Source organism: Salmo trutta, chromosome 30 (genome assembly GCF_901001165.1).
Source record: "Salmo trutta chromosome 30, fSalTru1.1, whole genome shotgun sequence".
In the NCBI taxonomy this organism is placed as follows: Eukaryota; Metazoa; Chordata; class Actinopteri; order Salmoniformes; family Salmonidae; genus Salmo; species Salmo trutta.
In genome coordinates this window covers 38,166,271-38,192,150 of record NC_042986.1, presented here as the reverse complement: position 1 = coordinate 38,192,150, position 25,880 = coordinate 38,166,271, and the positions used below count along the sequence as shown (strand labels likewise).

The 25,880-nt window shown below is 45.1% G+C and overlaps 1 protein-coding gene across 1 annotated transcript; it reads right to left on the bottom strand.

Moving 5' to 3' along the window:
- Window positions 1–422: 422 nt before the first annotated feature.
- On the bottom strand, window positions 423–25,805 carry LOC115168635 (syntenin-1). Its single transcript, XM_029724080.1, has 9 exons — window positions 25,604–25,805; window positions 16,571–16,622; window positions 12,796–12,889; window positions 6,531–6,631; window positions 4,571–4,735; window positions 3,995–4,170; window positions 3,089–3,260; window positions 1,802–1,893; window positions 423–1,692 (listed from the first exon to the last, which is right to left on the bottom strand). Exons 2-9 carry the CDS (start codon window positions 16,619–16,621, stop codon window positions 1,638–1,640), a joined length of 906 nt encoding a protein of 301 aa, XP_029579940.1. The 5' UTR covers window position 16,622; window positions 25,604–25,805; the 3' UTR covers window positions 423–1,637.
- Window positions 25,806–25,880: the final 75 nt, after the last annotated feature.

Here is a 25,880-nt window from a genome sequence, read left to right as displayed (position 1 = left end):
CGGGTTAGGGGTGGGTTTGGCCAGCTGGGATGTCCTTGTCGTCCATCACGCTCTAGCAACTCCTTGTGGTGGTCCAGGTGCCTGCACGCTGACTTCTGTCGACCAGCTGTATGGTGTTTCCTTAGACACATTGGTGCAGCTGGCTTCTGGGTTAAGCTAGCAGTGTGTCAAGAAGCAGTGCGGCGGGATTGTGTTTCAGAGGACGCATGGCTCTCGACCTTCTTCCACCCCCGAGTCCGTATGGGAGTTGCAGCGATGGGACAAGACGATAACTACCAATTGGGAAGAACAATAATAGAATCCAAAGTGTCTAGCTACTTCTTCCTCCAGGCAGGAAATGGGTGTTCTAAACTAGGGTAGACATTTAGTTGCAATATCGAAGGATATATCTTCTGTGAACAAAAGGGGAGGGGACACTGATATAGCAAAATTGAAATGTGAACAAAATGATTATTTATTTGTTTTACATTAATTATCTTGGGTTACGTTAAATGCAGAAGACATTTCAGTTGAATGCATTCAGTTGTACAACTGACTAGGTATCCCCCTTTCCATTCATATATAAACATTTAGATTCTAGCATTTACAGAATGATGGCTGTGTGTTGTTTATCAAAGATTACATAAAAATGCAATAGAAAAACACGCTTCCAAACAAGAACAGCAATAAAGGAACAACATTCTAATATTAAAAAGAAACTCACTGATTAGGGCCCAGATTCACAAAACCTTCTTAAAGAATAAGAAATGTCTTAACTGCCATTTTTTTTCCTTAACTCTGGACTTATGAAGAGTTAAACCAAGTTGCCATTCCTCAAAAAGGTTATTGGAAATGTTAATGCTTTGTTTCAAGATTTTGCGTGAGAATTGTTTTGTGATTCTGAGCCCAGGTCACGTTTTCCGTCTTGCTGTGCACATCAATCAACTAGTATAGGAAATGATTGATTGAACCCTACATACGTACATATTAATAACTTCAGTTTCTTGATTACTTTGTGCAAACAAATCCATTCCCAGTTAACTTCTACATACGTTGTAGTTAATTTTGACTCAACTTGGAACAATAAAAAAAAAAAAAAACATTTTAATGGTTACAGGAAGGACGACTTCTAACAGGAAAGTGCACTTAGTGGGTCCGCCCAGCGTAATGTCCCAGCTGCATAGGGGAACAGGTTTATGATCAACAACCATGGAGATCATTGGCTTTTACAGCATTTTGACACAAAAGGTGAAAGGTCACAAGCCAAATAACCATTTCCATGTTCTTTATGAGGAAGCTCTGGACTCATGATAGTGCGCATGGCTTTAAAACAAATGTGTACTCAATGCAATGCCACAAACATAATTATAAGAAAACAATACTGGACTACAAGAGTTATCCTATCAAAAGATGAAACATGTAAAAATAGACATAAGGGATCGAAGTAGAAAAGGACCAACATCGAATAACAATATTTGAACCATCGAAAATAAAAAGGTATATTTAGATTATGCTACGATGAAAGACGAAGGCGGTGACTGTGATACAAGAAGTTTTTCAGTACAGAGAGCGAGTTAACCCTATTGGCTGTTTGGGGGCCCAATGGGAACTCTGGAGATTGTAGGCATCCTGCAGGAGACGTGGTCACGTTCCGGCCTTCACACCTCTGGCACAGAGTGGTCCATGGCTGACCTCAGCAGACCGCTAGACATTCTAAAAAGACAGAAAACACATTCTATTAATCCAAATGATCATAAGTATTCTACCAACTGTATCAACCTGAGACCTTATAATGCTATTCCTTAAACTCCTAACTGCTTACCTCTTGACCATGTGTTCGTAGATGAACTTGGGCATGATGGTGATGGTCATGGCTGTAGGAGAGCTGGTCAGGATGTCCTTGATTTGAGCATCCTGCACATCAACAAACAGTATTAACATATACGGACCACCACTGTTCACAAATGGATCGCTTCTACAGACAGTGAGTCACGTGGCCGTGGCTTGCTATAAAAAGCAGGCAGACAGGCATCCAGTTACTGTTAGAATGGACAAAACTAGTGACCTAAGCGACTTTGAGCGTGATTTGATCGTCGTTGCCAGTATCTCAGAAACGGCCGCGCTCCTGGGCTTTTCACATACGACAGTGTCTAGGGCATGGGAATTCAACTCTGACCTTACAAGGTCCGGAGCCTGCTGATTTTCTGATAATTCATTGAACACACCTGGTGTCCCAGGTCTAAAATCAGTCCCTGTTTAGGGAAGGGAACAATGAAAAATATACAGTGGAACTGGCTTCGAGGTCCAGAATTGACTTTGCGGGGTCTGGGTTTTACCGAGAATGGTGCGACAAACAAACACAAAAAGTCAGCGGCAGTCCTGTGGGCGAAAACAGCTCGATAATGAGAGAGGTTGAAAGAAAATGGTAAGAATTGTGCAAACTAACAGGCTGGCCACGAATCTCGAAACACACACACACAAACTCGTCGATCCTTGTCACGGATTGGCTATTGCAGCATATATCCACACCGTGTTCCACTCCTATCAGCTAACAACAAGAAGAGGCTCCAGTGGGCATGAGATCACCACTGGATAATTGAGGAGTGGAAAAACACTGCCTGGTCCAACAAATCACACAGTTTCTGTTGCGTCATGCTGAGTCAGGATTTGGCCTAAGCAGCGTGGACTCGTCCTGCCTGGTGTCAACGCTACAGGCTGGTGGCGGTGGTGTAATGGTGTGGGGATTGTTTTCCTGTCACACAGTCGATACCAATCGAGCAACGATTGAACGCCACAGTGTATCTGAACGTTGTTGCTGACCAAACCCAATAAGAGTCTTTGGGATGAGATGGAATGTGCTGTTGGCAGCATGAATGTGCTACCGTCCAATCTGCAGCAACTGCATGATGCCATCACGTCAGCATTCACCAACATCCCTGTGGAACGTTTAAGACACCTTGAAGAATCCATGCCCTGAATAATTCAGGCTGTTCTGGAGTCAAAGCGGGTAATAGACTTAATAAACTGGCCACCGAGTGTACATTCAACTTTGGACACTGATTCATCGTCAGGGAGAAGTCACTATCAACATTTGAAGGTCAAAGCTCACCTTGAGGCCGATAACATTCTGTCCGTTGATCTCACAGATGTAGTGGGCCGTCAGCAGGCCGTTGCGAGCGGCTGAACCATCCTTGACCAGCGAGGTGATGTTGCCCGACTTGAAGATGAACCCAACGTGGCCTGAGCTGTCTTTGTGCATGGTGACAGTACGCTGGAACGGCCTGAAGTCAGAACACAAACACAAAGGCTCACGAGGTAGTAAATACTCAAGACGACCACTTAGTAGTAGTACAGTCCAAATCCTCCATTGTTTTTCATCATGTCCTTTGGTCAGTATGATATTTTGAGAAAAGGCAAACAAATAACCTCTGATTAATAGCAAAACACTACAGCATGTAGTGTGGTGATATGACCAGCAGGAGGAGCCAGAGCTGTAGTGTTTGTCAGGTTCACAGAGCAACTAAGAACATTTTTCTACTCTAACATTCCCTCTTAACGGCTGGACATATTGATGAACATCAACACCTTGTGAAATAATCCAAGGAACTACACCAAACTGATCAGACCGGACTACACTGTGGCCCTGCGTCGCCTGGGTTAGGGGAGGGTTTGGCCGGGTTAGGGGGAGGGTGTGGCCGGGTTAGGGGGAGGGTTTGGCCGGGGTAGGGAAGGGTTTGGCCGGAGTAGGGGGAGGGTTTGGCCGGGGTAGGGGGAGGGTTTGGCCGGGGTAGAGGGAGGGTTTGGCCGGGGTAGAGGGAGGGTTTGGCCGGGGAGGGTTTGGCCGGGGAGGGTTTGGCCGGGGTAGGGGTGGGTTTGGCCGGGGGAGGGTTTGGCCGGGGTAGGGCCGTCATTGTAAAATAAGAATTTGTTCTTAAACTGACTTGCCTAGTTAAATAAAAGGTTAAATAAATAAAATAGTATCTGCATGAAATAACGGTGGTCGTCACCTCCTTACCTGTCCCGGACAATGAGCTCGATGCGGGTCTCCGCAGCAACCTTCAGGGCTTTGTGGGCCTTGTCCAGGCTCCAGCCAGCACAGTTCTGCCCGTTGATCTGGAGGACCTGGTCCCCGAAGCGCAGGCCCCCCAGGGCGGCCGGGGAGTTGGCCTGAACCAGCTGGATAAACACGCCCTGAGGAGACGGATAGATAACCGTAATCTGTAGTCTGGTTTGAGGACAGATGGATAGCCGTAATCTGTAGTCTGGTTTGAGGACAGATGGATAACCGTAATCTGTAGTCTGGTTTGAGGACAGATGGATAACCGTAATCTGTAGTCTGGGTTGAGGACAGATGGATAACCGTAATCTGTAGTCTGGGTTGAGGACAGATGGATAGCCGTAATCTGTAGTCTGGTTTGAGGACAGATGGATTACCGTAATCTGTAGTCTGGGTTGAGGACAGATGGATAACCGTAATCTGTAGTCTGGTTTGAGGACAGATGGATAGCCGTAATCTGTAGTCTGGTTTGAGGACAGATGGATAGCCTAATTTACCACCAGACTACAGATTAGGGATATGATAATGACTCACATTGTCGATGGCTCTTAGCCTCAGGCCGACCTTCCTATCCTGGTCCTTACAGAGGATGATCTCACGCAGGCCGGGACGGATCTCTGCCCTCTTGATGCCCAAGTCTGACCCCGTCACGGGACACACCATGCCACTGACGCCCATGCCAGAGGACACCGCCACCTGCTGTGGAGAGAAAGAGGTGACATTAAAATAAGAGAGGGCAGAGATTGGAAAATAGATGGTAGAGAAACGTTACCATCAATAAGCAGTTGGAGATGGAACGTTACCATCAATATGTGGGAGATTGACTGTACCATTTCCAGGTTAACCAGGAGAACTTTCACTTGCTAAACCCCCCCCCCCCAGATCTTATTTGCCAGATTCTAGAATTGTTATTTTCTGTGTTCTAAAGTGAATAAGACAAGTAAATGTCAGTGGACATGATACAAGGCAGTATGAGAGATCACCCACACACTCCCACTAGCCTACACACTAAAGAGGAGCAGAGGCCTCCCAGACACTCCCACTAGTCTACACACTAAAGAGGAGCAGAGGCCTCCCAGACACTCCAGGCTGTTGGAGAGTCAGTCAGTGCTGTTCTGGGAACACAGTGCTACACTACACTGTACTCTGGTTTCTTTTTTAAACCTTTTTTCGTGGTATCCAATTGGTAGTTACAGTCTTGTCTCATCGCTGCAACTCCCGTACGGACTCGGGAGAGGCGAAGGTTGAGAGCCGTGCGTCCTCCGAAACAACCCAACCAAGTCGCACTGCTTCTTGACACAATGCCCGATTAACCCGGAAGCTAGCCGCACCAATGTGTCAGAGGAAACACCGTACACCGGGCGACCGTGTCAATGTGCACTGCACGATGCCCGCCACAGGAGTCGCTAGTGCCCGATGGGACAAGGACATCCCTGCCGGCCAAACCCTCCCCTAACCCGGACAACACTGGGCCAATTGTGCTCCGCCCCATGGGTCTCCCGGTCGCGGCCGGCTGCGATAGAGCCTGGACTCAAACCCAGAATCTCTAGTGGCACAGCTAGCACTGTGATGCAGTACCTCAGACCACGGCACCACTCGGGAGGCCTGTACTCTGGTTTCTAAAGAGCCTGCTAGGAGTCCGTAGGACCGGGACGACACCAGTATCGCAATACAAGTTAGTATCGTGGCAAGGATACAAAACACGAAGCGGATTTAACTTCTTTAAGAACACATCCCTAATGTTGGAAACAAACATCATTATGATGTCATCCAGAGTCACATGCATTTATTTCCCAGGTTGCAGAACACAATATTTTACATACAGAAGGTTTTTAAAAAGGACCAAAGAGTTTGGTTAGCTTTGTGTTCTCATTTTTGCCATGGATTTTTTTTTTGCAATACTGATACTGGTATCGTCCCGACAGTATGAGTCCACTACTGAGAGTTTATCCAAAACCACTGTCCCTCCTGCCCCCCCCCCCTCTCCCCCAAAACCTAGGCTACATGTCTCATTCATGTACAACTCTGACGAACCAAATCAAGCTCAATTATCTCTTGTTGAACCCTGTGGTTTGAATGCAATCTCTCTTGTTGAATGTATATTTACTAACTACAGTCTGAGTCACAGTGTATACACTTCAGAATGTTTTTGTGAATGCAACCTATTCTGTGAAGCAGAGGGAACTTTATCCAAGGCCGTGCTGTCTTCTCCAGAGACCTACAGGATGTGTTGTGTACTGGTGTTAGCTGGCCCAATGGCACTGGGGTCTGCTCTGCTGACGTCTGAGCATCACACAGAGGAAATATCACTCAGTAAAAATAGACCTTACATAATATGACATTCGGGCATCTTATCCCTCACTCAGCCAATGAGGAGGAAATACCGCTGAAATGAGGTCACAACTGACATCCTTCATTACAGACACATAGGGACACCATCTGACATACATCAGCAACAAGAAGTAGGCATAAATCCTCCACACGCACAACTTACATTGTCTGTCATGGGCACCAAGGCCATGTTCCTCTGCACCTCATCACTGTCGAGGCTCAGGCCCATGTACTCTCCCAGCTCCTCCAGGTTCGGGTACAAGGCTAGAAGAGAACAACACACAGTTAATATATCAACAAAAACAATCACGTGTTATTGGTCACACGCACCTAGTACAAAACAGGTGTAGACCTTACAGTGAAATGCTTACTTCCAAGCCCTTAACCAACAATGCAGTTTTAAGAACAAAAAGTGGTAAGAAAGTATTTACTGAAATTAACTGAAGTAAAAAAAAAAAGAAGTAGTTAAATAATGAAGGAGCAACAATAAAATAACAGTAGGGAGGCTTTATACAGAGGGTACCGGTACAGAGTCAATTTGCGGGGGCACCGGTTAGTCGAGGTAATATGTACATGTAGGTAGAGTTAAAGTGACTATATGCATGGGTAATAAACAGAGAGTAGCAGCAGCGTAAAAATGGGGGTGGGGGACAATGCAAATTAGCTGTTTAGGAGTCTTATGGCTTGGGGATAGAAGCTGTTAAGAAGCTTTTTGGACCAGTAACGCTTGCCGTGTGGTAGCAGAGAGAACGGTCTATGACTAGGGTGGCTGGAGTCTGTCAATTTTTTGGGGCCTTCCTCTGACACCGCCTGGTATAGAGATCCTGGATGGCAGGAAGCTTGGCCCCAGTGATGTACTAGGCCGTATGCGCTACCCTCTGTAGCGCCTTGCGGTCGGAGGCCGAGCAGTTGCCAAACTAGGCGGTGATGCAACCAGTCAGGATGCTCTCGATGGTGCAGCAGTATAACTTTTTGAGGATCTGAGGACCCATGCCAAACCTTCAGTCTCATGAAGGGGAATAGGCGTTGTTGTGCCCTCTTCACGATTGTCATGGTGTGTTTGGACCATGATAGTTTGTTGGATACCAAGGAACTTGAAGCTCTCAATCTGCTCCACTACAGCCCCTTAATGATGGTGTTGGAGTCGTGCTTGGCCATGCAGTCATGGGTGAACAGAGAGTACAGGAAGGGACTGAGCATGCACCCGAGGGGCCCCCATGTTGAAGATCAGCGTGGCAGATGTGTTATTACCTACTCTTACCACCTGGGGGTGGCCCCATCAGGAAGTTCAGGATCCAGTTGCAAAGGGAGGTGTTTAGTCCCTGGGTCCTTAGATCATCACTAAGCTAAGAACCCTGTAGTTCACGGTCCTCTGTAGCTCAGTTGGTAGAACACGGTCCTCTGTAGCTCAGTTGGTAGAACACGGTCCTCTGTAGCTCAGTTGGTAGAGCACGGTCCTCTGTAGCTCAGTTGGTAGAACACGGTCCTCTGTAGCTCAGTTGGTAGAGCACGGTCCTCTGTAGCTCAGTTGGTAGAACACGGTCCTCTGTAGCTCAGTTGGTAGAACACGGTCCTCTGTAGCTCAGTTGGTAGAACACGGTCCTCTGTAGCTCAGTTGGTAGAGCACGGTCCTCTGTAGCTCAGTTGGTAGAACACGGTCCTCTGTAGCTCAGTTGGTAGAACACGGTCCTCTGTAGCTCAGTTGGTAGAGCACGGTCCTCTGTAGCTCAGTTGGTAGAACACGGTCCTCTGTAGCTCAGTTGGTAGAGCACGGTCCTCTGTAGCTCAGTTGGTAGAACACGGTCCTCTGTAGCTCAGTTGGTAGAACACGGTCCTCTGTAGCTCAGTTGGTAGAGCACGGTCCTCTGTAGCTCAGTTGGTAGAGCACGGTCCTCTGTAGCTCAGTTGGTAGAGCACGGTCCTCTGTAGCTCAGTTGGTAGAGCACGGTCCTCTGTAGCTCAGTTGGTAGAGCACGGTCCTCTGTAGCTCAGTTGGTAGAACACGGTCCTCTGTAGCTCAGTTGGTAGAACACGGTCCTCTGTAGCTCAGTTGGTAGAACACGGTCCTCTGTAGCTCAGTTGGTAGAGCACGGTCCTCTGTAGCTCAGTTGGTAGAGCACGGTCCTCTGTAGCTCAGTTGGTAGAGCACGGTCCTCTGTAGCTCAGTTGGTAGAACACGGTCCTCTGTAGCTCAGTTGGTAGAGCACGGTCCTCTGTAGCTCAGTTGGTAGAGCACGGTCCTCTGTAGCTCAGTTGGTAGAACACGGTCCTCTGTAGCTCAGTTGGTAGAACACGGTCCTCTGTAGCTCAGTTGGTAGAACACGGTCCTCTGTAGCTCAGTTGGTAGAACACGGTCCTCTGTAGCTCAGTTGGTAGAACACTTTCCTCTGTAGCTCAGTTGGTAGAACACGGTCCTCTGTAGCTCAGTTGGTAGAGCACGGTCCTCTGTAGCTCAGTTGGTAGAACACGGTCCTCTGTAGCTCAGTTGGTAGAACACGGTCCTCTGTAGCTCAGTTGGTAGAACACGGTCCTCTGTAGCTCAGTTGGTAGAACACTTTCCTCTGTAGCTCAGTTGGTAGAACACGGTCCTCTGTAGCTCAGTTGGTAGAACACGGTCCTCTGTAGCTCAGTTGGTAGAACACGGTCCTCTGTAGCTCAGTTGGTAGAGCACGGTCCTCTGTAGCTCAGTTGGTAGAGCACGGTCCTCTGTAGCTCAGTTGGTAGAGCACGGTCCTCTGTAGCTCAGTTGGTAGAACACGGTCCTCTGTAGCTCAGTTGGTAGAACACGGTCCTCTGTAGCTCAGTTGGTAGAGCACGGTCCTCTGTAGCTCAGTTGGTAGAGCACGGTCCTCTGTAGCTCAGTTGGTAGAGCACGGTCCTCTGTAGCTCAGTTGGTAGAACACGGTCCTCTGTAGCTCAGTTGGTAGAACACGGTCCTCTGTAGCTCAGTTGGTAGAACACGGTCCTCTGTAGCTCAGTTGGTAGAACACGGTCCTCTGTAGCTCAGTTGGTAGAGCACGGTCCTCTGTAGCTCAGTTGGTAGAGCACGGTCCTCTGTAGCTCAGTTGGTAGAGCACGGTCCTCTGTAGCTCAGTTGGTAGAACACGGTCCTCTGTAGCTCAGTTGGTAGAGCACGGTCCTCTGTAGCTCAGTTGGTAGAACACGGTCCTCTGTAGCTCAGTTGGTAGAACACGGTCCTCTGTAGCTCAGTTGGTAGAACACGGTCCTCTGTAGCTCAGTTGGTAGAACACGGTCCTCTGTAGTTCAGTTACTCAGTTCTTTGTTGAAGCACCTTTGGCAGCGAATACAGCCTTGAGACTTCTTGGGTATGATGCTACAAGCTTGGCACACCTGTATTTGGGGAGTTTCTCACATTTTTCTCTGCAGATCCTCCCAAGCTCTGTCAGGTTGGATGGGGAGATTTGCTGCACAGCTATTTTCAGGTCTCTCCAGAGATGTTTGGTCGGGTTCAAGTCCGGGCTCTGGCTGGAACACTCAAGGACGATCAGAGACTTGTCCCGAAGCTACTCCTCCGTTGTCTTGGCTGTGTGCTTAGGGTCGTTTCTTCTGTTGGAAGGTGAACCTTCACCCCAGTCTGAGGTCCTGAGCGCTCTGGAGCAGGGTTTTATCAAGGATCTCTCTGTACTTTGCTCTGTTCATCTTTCCCTCGATCCTGACTAGTCTCCCAGACCCTGCCGCTGAAAAACATCCCCTCAGTATGATGCTGCCACCACCATGCTTCACTGTAGGGATGGTGCCAGGTTTCCTCCAGACGTGACGCTTGGCATTCAGGCCAAAGAGTTCAATCTTGGTTTCATCAGACCAGAAAATCTTGTTTCTCATGGTCTGAGAGTCCTTTAGGTGCCTTTTGAAAAACACCAAGCAGACAGTCATGTGCCTTTTACTGAGGAGTAGCTTCCGTCTGGCCACTCTACCATAAAGGCCTGATTGGTGGAGTGCTGAGGATGGTTGTCCTTCTAGAAGGTTCTCCCATCTCCACAGAGGAACTCTGGAGCTCTTTCAGAGTGACCATTGGGTTCTTAGTCACCTCCCTGACCAAGGCCCTTCTCCCCCGATTGCTCAGTTTGGCCGGGCGGCCAGCTCTAGGGGGAGTCTTGGCGGTTCCAAAATTCTTCCTTTTAAGAATGATGGCGGCCACTGTGTCCTTGGGGACCTTGAATGCTGCAGGCATTTTTTTGTTGTTCTTCCTGTCTCGGAGGTCTACAGACAACTCCTTCGACCTCATGGCTTGGTTTTTGCTCCGACATGCAACCTTTCCAAATCATGTCCAATCAATTGAATTTACCACAGGTTTATTTTACAAATCAAAAACAGAATATTAAAAAAGAAGAAATAAGACAGACTATTACATCTGTAAATCATGTAATTATGAACTGAAATATATTTGATGTGAATGTTGAATTGTATTAATGATCGTAAAATGCGAAAAACAAATATTTTTTTTAGGAATAGTTTGGGTGGAAAGTTAAAAAGGACACATGTATACCAAGGCATGTGGGAGATCGACACGATAAGCCAGACAGTCACACAGCACCCCCACAATAAACATAAAAAGGCATAGGCTATAGGAATACACATGAGTGACACAGAGAACATCCACCCACACAGTCCACAGATGCTGTACGGGAGAAGAATTTGCTGATAGTGATTCAACTAACCACCGCCTACAGGCATCTGATCTCTTCCTATTGGACAGGAAAAATATATATAAAGACCACGCACTGCTCAGTCTACGCATTGGTTTGGTTAACACACATACTCATTTAATCATTTAACTGTTGGCCTCTCTTCTCACACACAAACTACCACTCAACTAATACAGGATATAAACTGACCTTGGCCTGGTATAATCTGCAATACCATTACCTCTCAGAGTTGCAGTGCTCTGCCAACCCCAGGGACTAAATGATGTCTCAGTGTTAAGTTTTACTCTTTCACTGTCACCTGACCTCTACGGATCACCGGGGCTGAGCCTGACGACAACACTGGCCTCTACGGATCACCAGGGCTGAGCCTGACGACAACACTGGCCTCTACGGATCACCAGGGCTGAGCCTGACGACAACACTGGCCTCTACAGATCCCTTTAAGAGTGTGCGCCTAATCTCAACTCATTACCTGTATAAAAGACACCTGGGAGCCAGAAATCTTTCTGATTGAGAGGGGGTCAAATACTTATTTCCCTCATTAAAATGCAAATCATTTTATAACATTTTTGACATGCGTTTTTCTGGATTTTTTTGTTATTCTGTCTCTCACTGTTCAAATAAACCTACCATTAAAATTATAGACTGATCATTTCTTTGTAAGTGGGCAAACGTACAAAATCAGCAGGGGATCAAATACTTTTTCCCCCCCACTGTAAGACATGATTGGAGGAAATGAGGAAGCGGGCGGCAGTGAGAGCTGTGGTTGGGCTGAGGTCCAGTGGTGATGTCATGCAGGGCCATTTCCTTCACCACCTTTCCTGTCTGTCCCCTTCAGGCCTGAGGAAGAAAAATCCCCTCCCCAGCGCTGCCACCAGGCCAGCCGTCTCCATGTCAACCATAAGCTAGCTCCACTGGGAGAAAACCAAAGCCCAGAGGACATCCCATACTGAGAAAGAGAGAATGAGAGTGAAAGAGGGGAACAAGTGAAAAAGAGCTGAAAACCACGTTTTTTTCCCCCTCCCTGTGGGCCCCTGTCCACCTTCCTTTTATCGTGTACTCCTCCCTCCCTCTATTGGAATCCCTGCATTGAGAGACTGCTCACTGTGGTCTCTGCCCATTTCACCCTCACTCAATGAAAGACACTGAGGCTAAGAGGAGACTGATCCACAGAGTAGGAGCTGAGCTAAAGAACATTCAATAAGACCCCCAACTGCCTCTAATCCTCAGCACGTCTTTATCGCCTCTCAACACCACACTACAGAGACGAAAGGCCTTTCACCACTAACAACAGCCTGATTCAGAGAAGAGCCCCAAACAGACAAAGATGGAGAGGGAAACCAAGAGACGAAAGGGAGAGACCAAGGGCCTGCATTCAAAAAGGGTATCAGAGTATAAGTGCTGCTCTAGGATCAGTGTTTCCTTTCAGATCATAATGAATAAGATTACATGGACGAGGAAGGACCTGATCCTAGAGCAGCAATCCTACTCTGAGAAGTTTTGTAAATAGGAACACCCTGGTCTGGAGGAGGGCAACCAACAGGTAAACTACAGAATATGGTCTGTGATACTCTACGTATCTCTGTGTGCAGTTTGAAGGCAGTTGCTCAGTAACTTTAGTGCAATGACTGGAAGACATAACAATGGTATCCACATGTTCATACGACACTGTGGAAGTAGATGAAGAGAGAGACACACTGCCAAAATCCCGAGGTATCCCTTTAACATGTGGTACAGGCCTCACAGAGCCAGTGGACTCACCTGATGATGGCATCCCCTGCCCAGCAGCCTGTGGCTGGTAGGTCCCCTCAGAAATGGCTGGGGTAGCAGTGGTATGGGCAAATTGGGTCTGAGCCTAAGAGAAAGACAGTAGAGACATTTATTAAGTCGCCACACTGAAACTAAATATTTATTTATTTATTTATTTTCACCTTTATTTAACCAGGTAGGCCAGTTGAGAAAAAGTTATCATTTACAACTGTGACCTGGCCAAGATAAAGCAAAGCAGTGCGACACAAACAACAACACAGAGTTACACATGGAATAAACAAAGGTGCAGACGATAACACAATTGAAAAATCTATGTACAAGGTGTAGTAAGATTAGATAGGTAAGGGGGATGAGGTAGTTGGGTGGGCTATTTACAGATGGGCTGTGTACAGGTGCAGTGATGGTTAAGCTGCTCTGACAGCTGATACTTATAGTTAGTGAGGGAGATAAGTCTTCAGCTTCAGCGATTTTTGCAATTCGTTCCAGTCAATGGCAGCAGAGAACTGGAATGAAAGGTGGCCAAAGGGAGTGTTGGCTTTGGGGATGACCAGTGAAATATACCTGCTGGAGCGCATGCCAAGGGTGGGTGTTGCTATGGTGACCAGTGAGCTGAGATAAGGCGGGGCTTTACCTAGCAAAGACTTATAGATGACCTGGAGCCAGTGGGTTTGGTGACGAATATGAAGCGAGGTCCATCCAACGAGAGCATACAGGTCGCAGTGGTAGGTAGTATATGGGGCTTTGGTGACAAAACGGATGGCACTGTGATAGATTGAATCCAATTTGCTGAGTAGAGTGTTGGAGGCTATTTTGTAAATGACATCGCCGAAGTCAAGGATCGGTAGGATAGTCAGTTTTAGAAGAATATGTTTGGCATCATGAGTGAAGGAGGCTTTGTTGCAAAATAGGAAGACGATTCTAGATTTCATTTTGGATTGGAGATACTTAATGTGAGTCTGGAAGGAGAGTTAACAGTCTCAACTATGTGGACAACTACAAATACCAAAGTCAGAGCCGTCCAGAGTAGTGATGCTAGCTGGGCGGGCGGGAGGGTGCGGGCAGCAATCGGTTGAAGAACATGCATTTAGTTTTACTAGCATTTAAGAGCAGTTGGAGGCCACGGAAGGAGTGTTGTATGGCATTGAAACTCGTTTGGAGGTTTGTTAACACAGTGTCTAAAGAAGGGCCAGAAGTATACAGAATGGTGTCGTCTGCGTAGAGGTGGATCAGAGAATCACCAGCAGCAAGAGCGACATCATTGATATATACAGAGAAAGGAGTCGGTCTGAGAATTGAACCCTGTGGTACCCCCATAGAGACTGCCAGAGGTCCGGACAACAGGCCCTCCGATTTGACACACTGAACTCTGTCTGAGAAGTAGTTGGTGAACCAGGTGAGGCAGTCATTTGAGAAACCAAGGCTGTTGAGTCTGCCGATAAGAATGCGGTGATTGACAGAGTCGAAAGCCTTGGCCAGGTCGATGAAGACGGCTGCACAGTACTGTCTCTTATCGATGGCGGTTATGATATCGTTTAGGACCTTGAGCATGGCTGAGGTGCACCCATGACCAGCTCGGAAACCAGATTGCATTGTGGAGAAGGTACAGTTGGATTCAAAATGGTCGATGATCTGTTTGTTAACTTGGCTTTCGAAGACCTTAGAAAGGCAGGGCAGGATGGATATAGGTCTGTAACAGTTTGGGTCTAGAGTGTCTACTCCTTTGAAGAGGGGGATGACCGCGGCAACTTTCCAATCTTTAGGGATCTCAGACGGTACGAAAGAGGTTGAACAGGCAAGTAATAGGTAATAGGGGTGGCAACAATTTCGGCGGATAATTTTAGAAAGAGAGGGTGCAGATTGTCTAGCCCGGCTGATTTGTAGGGGTCCAGATTTTGCAGCTCTTTCAGAACATCAGCTATCTGGATTTGGGTGAATGAGAAATGGGGGAGGCTTGGGCAAGTTGCTGCGGGGGGTGCAGAGCTGTTGACCGGGGTCGGGGTAGCCAGGTGGAAAGCATGGCCAGCCGTAGAAAAATGCTTATTGAAATTCTCGATTATCGTAGATTTATCGGTGGTGACAGTGTTTCCTAGCCTCAGTGCAGTGGGCAGCTGGGAGGAGGTGCTCTTATTCTCCATTGACTTTACAGTGTCCCAGATCCTTTTGGAATTAGTGCTACAGGATGCACATTTCTGTTTGAAAAAGCTAGCCTTAGCTTTCCTAACTGACTGTGTATACAACTCTTACAGTATGATGGCCCCCCCCCCACACTGAAACTCAATACAACTCTCACAGTATGATGGTACCACCCCCCCCCCCCCCTCGATAAAGAACAACATTAAGCTAGCACATGCAAATAAGAACACATTTGAAAGAACAGACACCTCATTCTTCTTGGAAGGGAAAAAACAGGAAGGGAAAAAAGTTAATCACACTGTACGATAACATGCAGCTGGACCCATATCCATTTCAACCTTTATATGGAAGACAAAACATCACTAGACAGAGTAACGGACACTAGAACACCTGCAGTCTAGACAGTGACGGACACTAGAACACCTGCAGTCTAGACAGTAACGGACACTAGAACACCTGCAGTCTAGACAGTAACGGACACTAGAACACCTGCAGCCTAGACAGTAACGGACACTAGAACACCTGCAGTCTAGACAGAGTAGCGGACACTAGAACACCTGCAGTCTAGACAGAGTAGCGGACACTAGAACACCTGCAGTCTAGACAGTAACGGACACTAGAACACCTGCAGTCTAGACAGTAACGGACACTAGAACACCTGCAGTCTAGACAGTAATGGACACTAGAACACCTGCAGTCTAGACAGTAACGGACACTAGAACACCTGCAGTCTAGACAGTAACGGACACTAGAACACCTGCAGTCTAGACAGTAACGGACACTAGAACACCTGCAGTCTAGACCGTAACGGACACTAGAACACCTGCAGTCTAGACAGTAACGGACACTAGAACACCTGCAGTCTAGACAGTGTAACGGACACTAGAACACCTGCAGTCTAGACAGTGTAACGGACACTAGAACACCTGCAGTCTAGACAGAGTAATGGACACTAGAACACCTGCAGTCTAGACAGTAACGGACACTAGAACACCTGCAGTCTAGACAGAGTAGCGGACACTAGAACACCTGCAGTCTAGACAGAGTAGCGGACACTAGAACACCTGCAGTCTAGACAGAGTAGCGGACACTAGAACACCTGCAGTCTAGACAGTAACGGACACTAGAACACCTGCAGTCTAGACAGTGTAACGGACACTAGAACACCTGCAGTCTAGACAGTGCAACGGACACTAGAACACTTACATTTGGAAGATAAAATGTTACTAGACATTACATTCTAGTCATTTAGCAGACGGTCTTATCCAGAGCAACTTACAGAAGCAATTAGGGTTAAGAGCCTTGCTTAAGGGCACAGACAGATTTTTCACCCTAGTCGGCGACTCGAACCAGCAACCTTTTGGTTTCTGGCCCAACGATCTTAACCGCTAGGCTACCTGCTGCCTAGAGAAAATATAATGGACACCAGAACACTTTGGCTGAAGCTTCGTATTTTTCTTCCTCTATTTTAACAAAGAACAAGGTCGATTTTCATTTGAATGTTTGAATTGGTTTTAGCCACCCGCTAGTTTTATTGTGACCAGGAAGAGTACTTTAACAGCCGGGACGAGGTCAGAGTAGCCTACTTTAAAAAAAAAGTCCAATATTCTGTCCAATACTGGGTTTTCCTTACCTTCATGACCTTGTCCACCTTAAGATCCTCGAGGGATGGATACAGCGACATTCTGTGGGAAGAACACAAAGGAAACTGTTATAATGTTGGCATGAGAAGAGTAAAGCCCACAATACATAGGAGAGAGAGAGAGAATCTCACCCATAAACTGCTAACCTTTGATGGCAAATCCCTAGCTGAGAATAATGTGGCGGAAGACAGGATGGGCTCTGGACCACACAGACAGAGGGTTGGAGAACAGAGGGTTGGAGAACAGAGTGGTTGGAGAACAGAGTGGTTGGAGAACAGAGTGGTCGGTCTGTCTGTCTGTCTGTCTATAGGCCGTGCCCATACACAGCTCTGACAGAGTGACACACATGGCATGGGGACTCCAAGCTCATAATGAGATTCCTGTTTTTCAATTGAGGCTTTAAGTTTTTCACCACTAATCCACCATGATCTATTTCTGCACTTCCAGACCCCTTCCCATCATCACTCATCCTTTCATTACTGTGAGACGGAAAAGAGAGAGAAGGGTAGCTAACGGCAACAAAGATGTGATGTAGGCTGAGGAGTGGGTGTCTCAGAACACCCTATAAAAGACTAACAAACAAGTCAGAGATACCTTTCTTATCCACATACTGTAGGCTGGGCTAGTTCTAGAACAAACAATGTAGGCTAGAAACTGAATGTAGTAAGTTAAGGTGATTTTGATAACCAAAATGTGATAAAGAAGAATGTTCCTACCTTTAAAAATGCTGAAAGCTCATATTTATGTTAAAACCATTTTAAAAAATGGCCTCATCTGACTACTGCGTGCCGCCATCTTGATAACGTGTCATCAATGACATCACTTGAATGGTTCGTCTGACAAGCAGCCCAGATTAGATTGCATGTTTGTAGCCTCATTGAGAATGTTTAAAATGTTGACAATACAAAAATAAGTGCCTTTGTAGAAGGCTATCCTGTTAAGAGACTAGCCAGGTAACATGGCATGAACGATAAGTTGACAAAAAATATATATACACACACCGTGCAAGATGGTCTAGCTAGCCAACTAGTCCAAAACCACGGCAAGCTCAGCTACCATTGATGGATATTTTGCTAGGTAGCCTAGTGACATTGGCAGCATCATTTGGTAAGTCTCACAACTAGCTGCAATTGATTTAATAAAAGTGGACACTGTTAGCAACACTACATGTCTGTAGCTAACTCTTTCAGAACAGACACCTAGCTATCTAGAAGGAGGCTCCCGAGTGGCGCAGCAGTCTAAGGCACTGCATCTCAGTGCAAGAGGTGTCACTACAGACCCTGGTTCGATTCCAGGCTGTATCACAACCGGCCGTGATTGTCAGACGCCCTATGGGACTCCCGATTGTCCCAGCGTTGTACGGGTTAGGCCTTCATTGTAAATAAGAATTTGTTCTTAACTGACTTTCCAAGTTAAATAAAAGGTTAAATAAAAAAAAATTAATCTAGCTAGCATTGACTGAATACTTGTTTTTCTAGCCCAGCTAGCTAGCTTCTCCTAGGTTTGGCACATCTGAAATCCCTCACTGCAAACCATATTGGATAACATTTTATGCATAGTGTACACAATCTGCTTGCAAAAGTGACTTCTTGTAGGCATTACCATGCAGTTAGCTTACTAACCTTGATGCTGTTAGCTACCTTATGCTAACACAGTACGAGCCAATGCCCATGTCAAAACTACTGTAATGTTTAACACAGCTAAACCTTGCTACCTGAATGAACAAAAACATGTCCAAGTGGGTTGACTGTTGACTGACTGACTATTCAGGCTAATTCTACGCTAGCTACCGGCATTGTTATTGTGGACATCATGCATTCAGCTAGCTTGCTAATGTAGAGTAACAGTTGATATGATGCCCCTGTCCATGTGAAAAACCACTAATGTAGCCTACAGCTGAATGAGCTCAAAAACGTTTGCAAGTGGTTTATTTAAAAAAAAATTAATTGCCCTTTTTTCGTGATATCCAATTGGTAGTTACTGTCTTGTCCCATCACTGCAACTCCCGTACGGACTCGGGAGAGGCAAAGGTCAAGAGCCGTGCGTCCTCCGAAACACGACCCCGCCAAGCCGCGCTGCTTCTTGACACACTGCTTGCTTAACCCGGAAGCCAGCCTCACCAGTGTGTCGGAGGAAACACTGTACAGCTGGCGACCGAAGTCAGCGTGCCTGCGCCCGGCCTGCCACAAGGAGTCGCTACAGTGCGATGGGACAAGGACATCCCAGCCAGCCAAACCCTCCTCTAACCCGGACGACGCTGGGCCAATCATCCGTCTCCTGGTCGAGGCCGGCTGCAACACAGCCTGGGATCGAACACGGGTCTGTAGTGACGCCGGGTCTGTAGTGTGGCCACATCTTTCTATCCAGAGCTAGGCGCTCGAAAAAATTATATGTTCTAAAAGCATTTTCATAACACCAAGGTTACCTAAACTCGACATGTAAAACAATGTAGGTTGATTTGAGCATTTGTACTGTAAAGTAACAGTCAAAACATACACAACAGGCAGAATGTGTCATTGTTCACACACAGCAATCCCCCAGGGCACTTCATCAGTTAAAAAACATGTTATGTAAGCCTCAACCTGCAGCCCGTTTGTACTGCTGCCTTGTCCCCAGCCACTGAACGAGCAACACTGCAAAAAATATCTCAAGGAGCTGGGCTTTTGATCTCCGGATGTCTACTATCAAGAAGAAAACATTGATGTCATAAAAAGTTAGTCAAGGAACAAAAAGTAGTTTCTAGCAACTAAAACCAAGAAAGTACATTACATCTATTAGACAACACTGAAACCTATTGAGGAAGCTTGTGGTGGTTTCTACCTGGTACAAGGCCTTCAGAAAGTATTCACACCACTTGACTTTTTCCACATTTTGTTATGTTAAATCTTGAATTTAAAGTTGATTATATTGAGATTTTTTGGGGTCACTGGCCTACCCACAATACCCCATAATGTCAAAGTGGAATTGTGTTTTTCAAGAGAAAAAATATAATTACATATGAAATGTCTAGTCAATAAGTATTCAGCCCCTTTGTTATGGCGATCATAAATAGGTTTTAGTAAGTTGCATGGACTCACTGTGTGCAATATTGGTGTTAAATGTGATTTCTGAACGACTACCTTTGTACCCCACACATACGATTATCTGTAAGGTCCCTCAACCAAGCAGTGATTTTCAAACACAGATTCAACCACAAAGACTAGGAAGGTTTTCCAATGCCTCGCAAAGGGCACCTATTGGTAGATGGATATTTTTTTAAAGCTGACATTGAATAGCTCTTTGAGCATGGTGAAGTTATTCACTACACTTTGGATGGTCTAACAATACACGCAGTCACTACAAAGATACAGGCGTTGCCAGTGAAGGAGGAAACCGCTTAGGTATTTCACCATAAGGCCAATGATGACTTTAAAACAGTTCTAGTTTAATGGCTGTGATAGGAAAAAAAGATCAACATCGTAGTTACTCCACAAATTACAATACTAACCTACAGTTGAGGTCGGAAGTTTATATACACCTTAGCCAAATACATTTAAACTCAGTTTCACAATTACTGACATTTAATCCTAGTAAAAATTACCTGTCTTAGGTTAGTTAGGATCACCACTTTATTTTAAGAATGTGAAATGTCAATAATAGTAGAGAGAATGATTTATTTCAGCTTTTATTTCTTTCATCACATTCCCAGTAGGTCAGAAGTTTACCTACACTCAATTAGTATTTGGTAGCAGTGCCTGTAAATTGTTTAACTAGGGTCAAACGTTTCGGGTAGCCTTCCACATGCTTCCCACAATAAGTTGGGTGAATTTTGGCCCATTCCTCCTGACAGAGCTGGTGTAACGGAGTCAGCTTTGTAGGATCCTTGCTCTTTCTGCCCACAAATTTTCTATAATATTGAGGTCAGGGCTTTGTGATGGCCACTCCAATACCTTGGAGTTTGTTGTCCTTAAGCCATTTTGCCACAACTTTGGAAGTATGCTTGGGGTCATTGTGCATTTCGAAAACCCATTTCCGACCAAGCTTCAACTTCCTGACTGATGTCTTGAGATGTTGCTTCAATATATCCACATAAGTTTCCTTCCTCCTGATGCCATCTATTTTGTGACGTGAATCAGTCCCTCCTGCAGCAAGGCACCCCCACAACATGATGCTGCCACCCGTTCTTCACAGTTGGGATGGTGTTCTTCGGCTTGCAAGCCTCCCCCTTTTTCCTCCAAACATAACGATGGTCATTATGGTCAAACAGTTCTATTTTTGTTTCATCAGACCAGAGGACATTTCTCCAAAAAGTATGATCTTTGTCCCCATGTGCAGTTGCAAACCGTAGTCTGGCTTTTTTATGGCGGTTTTGGAGCAGTGGCTTCTTCCTTGCTGAGCGGCCTTTCAGGTTGTCAATATAGGACTTGTTTTACTGTGGATATAGAAACTTTTGTACCTGTTTCCTCCAGCATCTTTACAAGGTCTTTTGCGGTTGTTCTGGGATTGATTTGCACTTTTCGCACCAACGTACGTTCATCTCTAGGAGACAGAACACGTCTCCTTCCTGAGCGGTATGACGGCTGCGTGGTCCCATGGTGTTTATACTTGCACACTATTGTTTGTACAGATGAACGTGGTACCTTCAGGCATTTGGATATTGCTCCCAAAGACAAACCAGACTTGTGGAGGTCTATAATTGTTTTTCTGAGGGCATGGCTGATTTCTTTTGATTTTCCAATGGTCAAGCAAAGAGGCACTGAGTTTGAAGCTAGGCCTTGAAATACAACCACAGGTACACCTCCAATTGACTCAAATTATGTCAATTAGCCTAAAAGAAGCTTCTAAAGCCATTACATAATTTTCTGGAACGTCCCAAGCTGTTTAAAGGCACAGTCAACTTAGTGTATGTAAAGTTATAAGTGAAATAATCTGTCTAAACAATTGTTGGAAAAATGACTTGTGTCATGCACAAAGTAGTTGTCCTAACCGACTTGCCAAAACTATAGTTTGTTAACAAGAAATTTGTGGAGTGGTTGAAAAACTTGTTTTAAGGACTCCAACCTAAGTGTATGTAAACTTCGGACTTCAACTGTAATTGACGGAGTGAAAAGAAGAAAGCCTGTACATAATAAAACTATTAAAAAACATGCATCCTGTTTGCAACAAGGCACTAAAATAATACTGCAAAAAATGTCCAATACAACACATTACTGAGTACCACTCTCCATATGTTCAAGCATAGTGGTGGCTGCATCATGTTATGGGTATGTTTGTCATCGTTAAGGACTGGGGAGTTTTTCAGGATAAAAAAGAAATAGAATGGAGCTAAGCACAGGAAAAATTCAAGAGGAAAACCTGGATCCGTCTGCTTTCCACCAAAGACTGGGAGATGAAGTCACCTTTCAGCAGGACAATAACCTAAAACACAAGGCCAAATCTACACTGGAGTTGTTTACCAAGAAGACAGTTAATGTTCCTGCGTGGCCGATTTACTGTTTTGATCTGAAAATCTACGGCAAGACCTGAAAATGGTCTAGCAATGATCAACAACCAACTTGACAGAGCATGAAGATTTTTTTTTAATAATAAATGGGCAAAAATGTGGAAAGCTCTTAGAGACTTACCCAGAAAGACTCACAGCTCTAATCACTGGCAAAAGTGATTCTACAAAGTATTGACTCAGGGGTGTGAATAATTTAGCAAAAATGTTTTAACTTTGTCATTATGGGGTATTGTGTGTAGAGAAAAATCTATTTAATCAATTTTGAATTCAGGCTGTAACACAATAAAATGTGGAATAAGTAATTGGGTATGAATACTTTCTGAAGGCAATGTACAGTATGTACTGGGGCTGATATGGTCTGTGTTTTGGTACTGAGCCTTCGCTCTCTCAAAGCTGGTAAACAAACACACAAGTTATCATGGAAAACTAATATAATCACATGACTGAGGGTGGAGCAAAACGAATGGATCTAGGCCTAATGGAATAGCAAGAGACAAACAGGATGAGAGAGCAGTTTCCCTTTTACTGGAAGAGATAGGCCTACAGCCAGAGTTAACGAGAAACTAAAAGCTCACTTACACTCACAAAAAAAAAAGAAAGAAGGACGGACGGACAGACAGACAGACGGAAGGAAGGAAGGAAGGAAGGAAGGATGAGAGAGAGGGAATGAGAGAAAGGGAATGAGGGGGAATGAGGGGGAATGAGAGAGAGGGAATGAGAGAGAGGGAATGAGAGAATGAGAGAGAGGGAATGAGGGGGGATGAGGGAATGAGAGAGGGAATGACAGAAGGGGAAGGAGAGAGAGGGAGGGAATGACAGAGTGCATCACATGACTGAGAGTACACACTTCCAGTACAGAGTAAATAGAGATCAGCTGTACTATAGGGTGTGGCAGGTGAAACTGTCCCAGAGTCTACAGTAGACACCTACCATGCCGAGGAGTAAGAGCCCAGTCACTTATGAATGACTAATCATCAACTACTACTCAAACATACAAGCCTTGCCTTTAAGGACAAGGGCTTTTGCTATCGTGTTCTTCTGATCAAGTTGTTGGTGTAGGCCTATGCGTACATTCGTTAAGAGCCATACGGGTCAATCCAGGAAGAAGAGAAGACATGAACTGGTCTGGTCACATTTCCGGTACGACATCAGAATCACTGTCAATGATGGTTTGTTTATAAAGTTGGTGTCTCCAGTGTGTTCTTGAGAACGGTGTTGAAAAGGAAATGCCCAAGAGAGATTTTCAAGTTCATGTCACATACTGTTCCTTTTCACTTTTATATTATACACTGTGGCATCCCACTTTTTGAATAGATCACAAGATATGCTGTAAGCCACGAACAGGAAACAGGAACTTAGAGGTAGTCAATGATACACTGCTACCATGTCGACCACAGTCAGTGTCAATGTCCAAGTTCTCTCCCACACACGACGAAATAAAAAAAAACTACACAACACACAGCAGACTTAGAGAACAAAAAAAAAAACACTCCTACGTGTATAAACCCTATCCCACAACATTGATGCAAATGAAACTCCCTCCTACACATATAGCACTGTCAAACCACACATCATGAAAACAGCCCAATCCTTGTTCCTCTACAAGAACAACATACAAGACAGACAACACACAATTGTGAAAAGACATAACCCCACTAACACATTCCTACTAACAAGTTGACACTACTACAGAGTAAAAAAAAAAAAAAAAAGGGATAAAAATAAGCACATAATGTGAACATTTAGTACAATCGCTGAGCCAAGCTAAACATGCCCACCAATCACATTACTAAGTCAAGACTACTGTACACTACACACCCAATTCACAGACCAGAGAGACACACTCCATTATGTCTCTGAACACCAAGGCACTTTCCATGTTTTCATTTGAAATGTGGTTACCTCATCCCCTACCAGGAACTACAAGTGTTTTTGTAGTACTGAGATGGGGGGGGATTCCTTAGCAAGAATAGGCGAACTAAATTAATCAAATAGGGACAGGACTTGTGTCGTGCTGCACGATGTGCTTCTGACAAGAACACAGACTGAAACAATTTCAGTCGCTCTGTAGGAAATACTGTGGTTTTTGTCTACGCACTACGCAGACATGTCCAGCAAACGCTACAGAAGGGGTAAACTTCAGCACTTCCTTGAGCCTAAACGAATTGAATACACAAAGAATGTTATCCCCTTGGGAACGTATTCTGGTCTACTGACATGGTGGAGAAAGAAGTGGGGGGGAGACTATGACAATGATCACAAGGTCCACTATTATAACTAATGACATGTTTCATGTCCACTCACCTTCCTCTTTGTTTTCAACCAGTGTATACCAAGTTGTTTAAGATATATGCCTAGCTACCCCATTCAGAATGTTCTTCTGTGCAGTCCTACAGTACGGAAGTTAGCTTCATCCCGCAGCTAGCCATTTAAAATGAACATTTATAGTAACAATTTTGACTTTTAATTTTACAGATGGCTACCCATTTGCAACATTTTAAAAGTTACTTATTTTTATTTTATATAAAATGGTCATTTAAAATGGCTATTTGCAGGACGAAGCTACACTGAACTAAACCATTGACATCTATATTCATTCATCCGTTTCAGTGCTGTCTGAGCTGATCGGTGACTAGACTGACCTGGGTGACTATATGATTCTAAATCAAAAGGTTGATATTCTCATTTTTACATTTACATTTTAGTCATTTAGCAGACGCTCTTATCCAGAGCGACTTACAGTAGAGTGCATACATTTTATGACATTTTTAAATACTGTCCCCCCCGTGGGAATCGAACCCACAACCCTGGCGCCATGCTCTACCAACTGAGCTACAGTGGGGCTTTATGTGGGGCAAACATTAACCTAGTTGCCTAGTTAAATAAAAATACAATTAAAACGTTCCATCCAACTCATACTTAATAAAACATCAAACATTTAGCTAAGACTGCCTACAGCTGACTAATTGTTTGGGGGGGTGGGGGGGTAGCATGTGTCAAGAAATCACATGATGTCAGAGGTTTCAAAACATTGAGAGTTAACAGTTGTAAACAAATATAGTTAACGTTAGCTTAGGTATGTAGCTGAATATCTAGTTTGTTAGCCAGTTAACTGTATTTACCTGGCCAGGCTAACTTCCATAGCCTCACTGTAACACCATACTATAAAAGACAACCATATAGACGGCATAGATATTGAGTGCATCTCTCTAGCTAACTTGGCTAGTTAGCTATATATGCTAGCTAAACTAGCTATAGAATTATCAGCTAACTGTAGCTAGCTAACAACAAGAAGTTGTGGCTAAACGATGAGATACATTTAGCTAACTAGGTAGCTAGTTAACCTAGGTCTCAAGACAAGGTGTATTCTTTCTTTATTCCTCCACTCTCGGCTAACACGTCGCTGGTGAATAATACTTTACTCACTTATGTTCAATCACCACCTTGCTTCGATAAATGTGCTAGCAAGCTAACAGTACTTAGCTAACCGGGAGAGCTACGCTAGCTAACGGGAAATGTGGTTGGACATATGTAAACTCACCTTAAAAGTTTTGGTTGTGAATATCTCAGGAAAAACCTCCGACTATAGTTATGATACTCTTTTTCTGCTTCGTACTTCGGACGACAACCACTGCTGTTGAGAAGAAGTGATATTCTGAGTCACCGCTAATTTCCTGGTCTAGAAAAGCCAAGTCAATGACAGTGGTGACATAGCCAATGGCCGCCTATCAGCTGTTGTCTCAAGGCATACATAATGAATGTAGTAATGAATATCACATTTTCAAGATTTTTGCAACTACTTGAAATTGAGCGATATG

Excerpts from the sequence above, each read along its gene's own strand:
- LOC115168635 (XM_029724080.1), bottom strand. The coding sequence starts at position 16,621 with ATGTCGCTGTATCCATCCCTCGAGGATCTTAAGGTGGACAAGGTCATG. Across the intron at positions 12,890-16,570 it reads AGGTGGACAAGGTCATGAAG|GCTCAGACCCAATTTGCCCA; the intron begins GTAAGGAAAACC and ends TCTTTCTCTTAG. Across the intron at positions 4,736-6,530 it reads TGGTGCCCATGACAGACAAT|CAGGTGGCGGTGTCCTCTGG; the intron begins GTAAGTTGTGCG and ends TTCTCTCCACAG.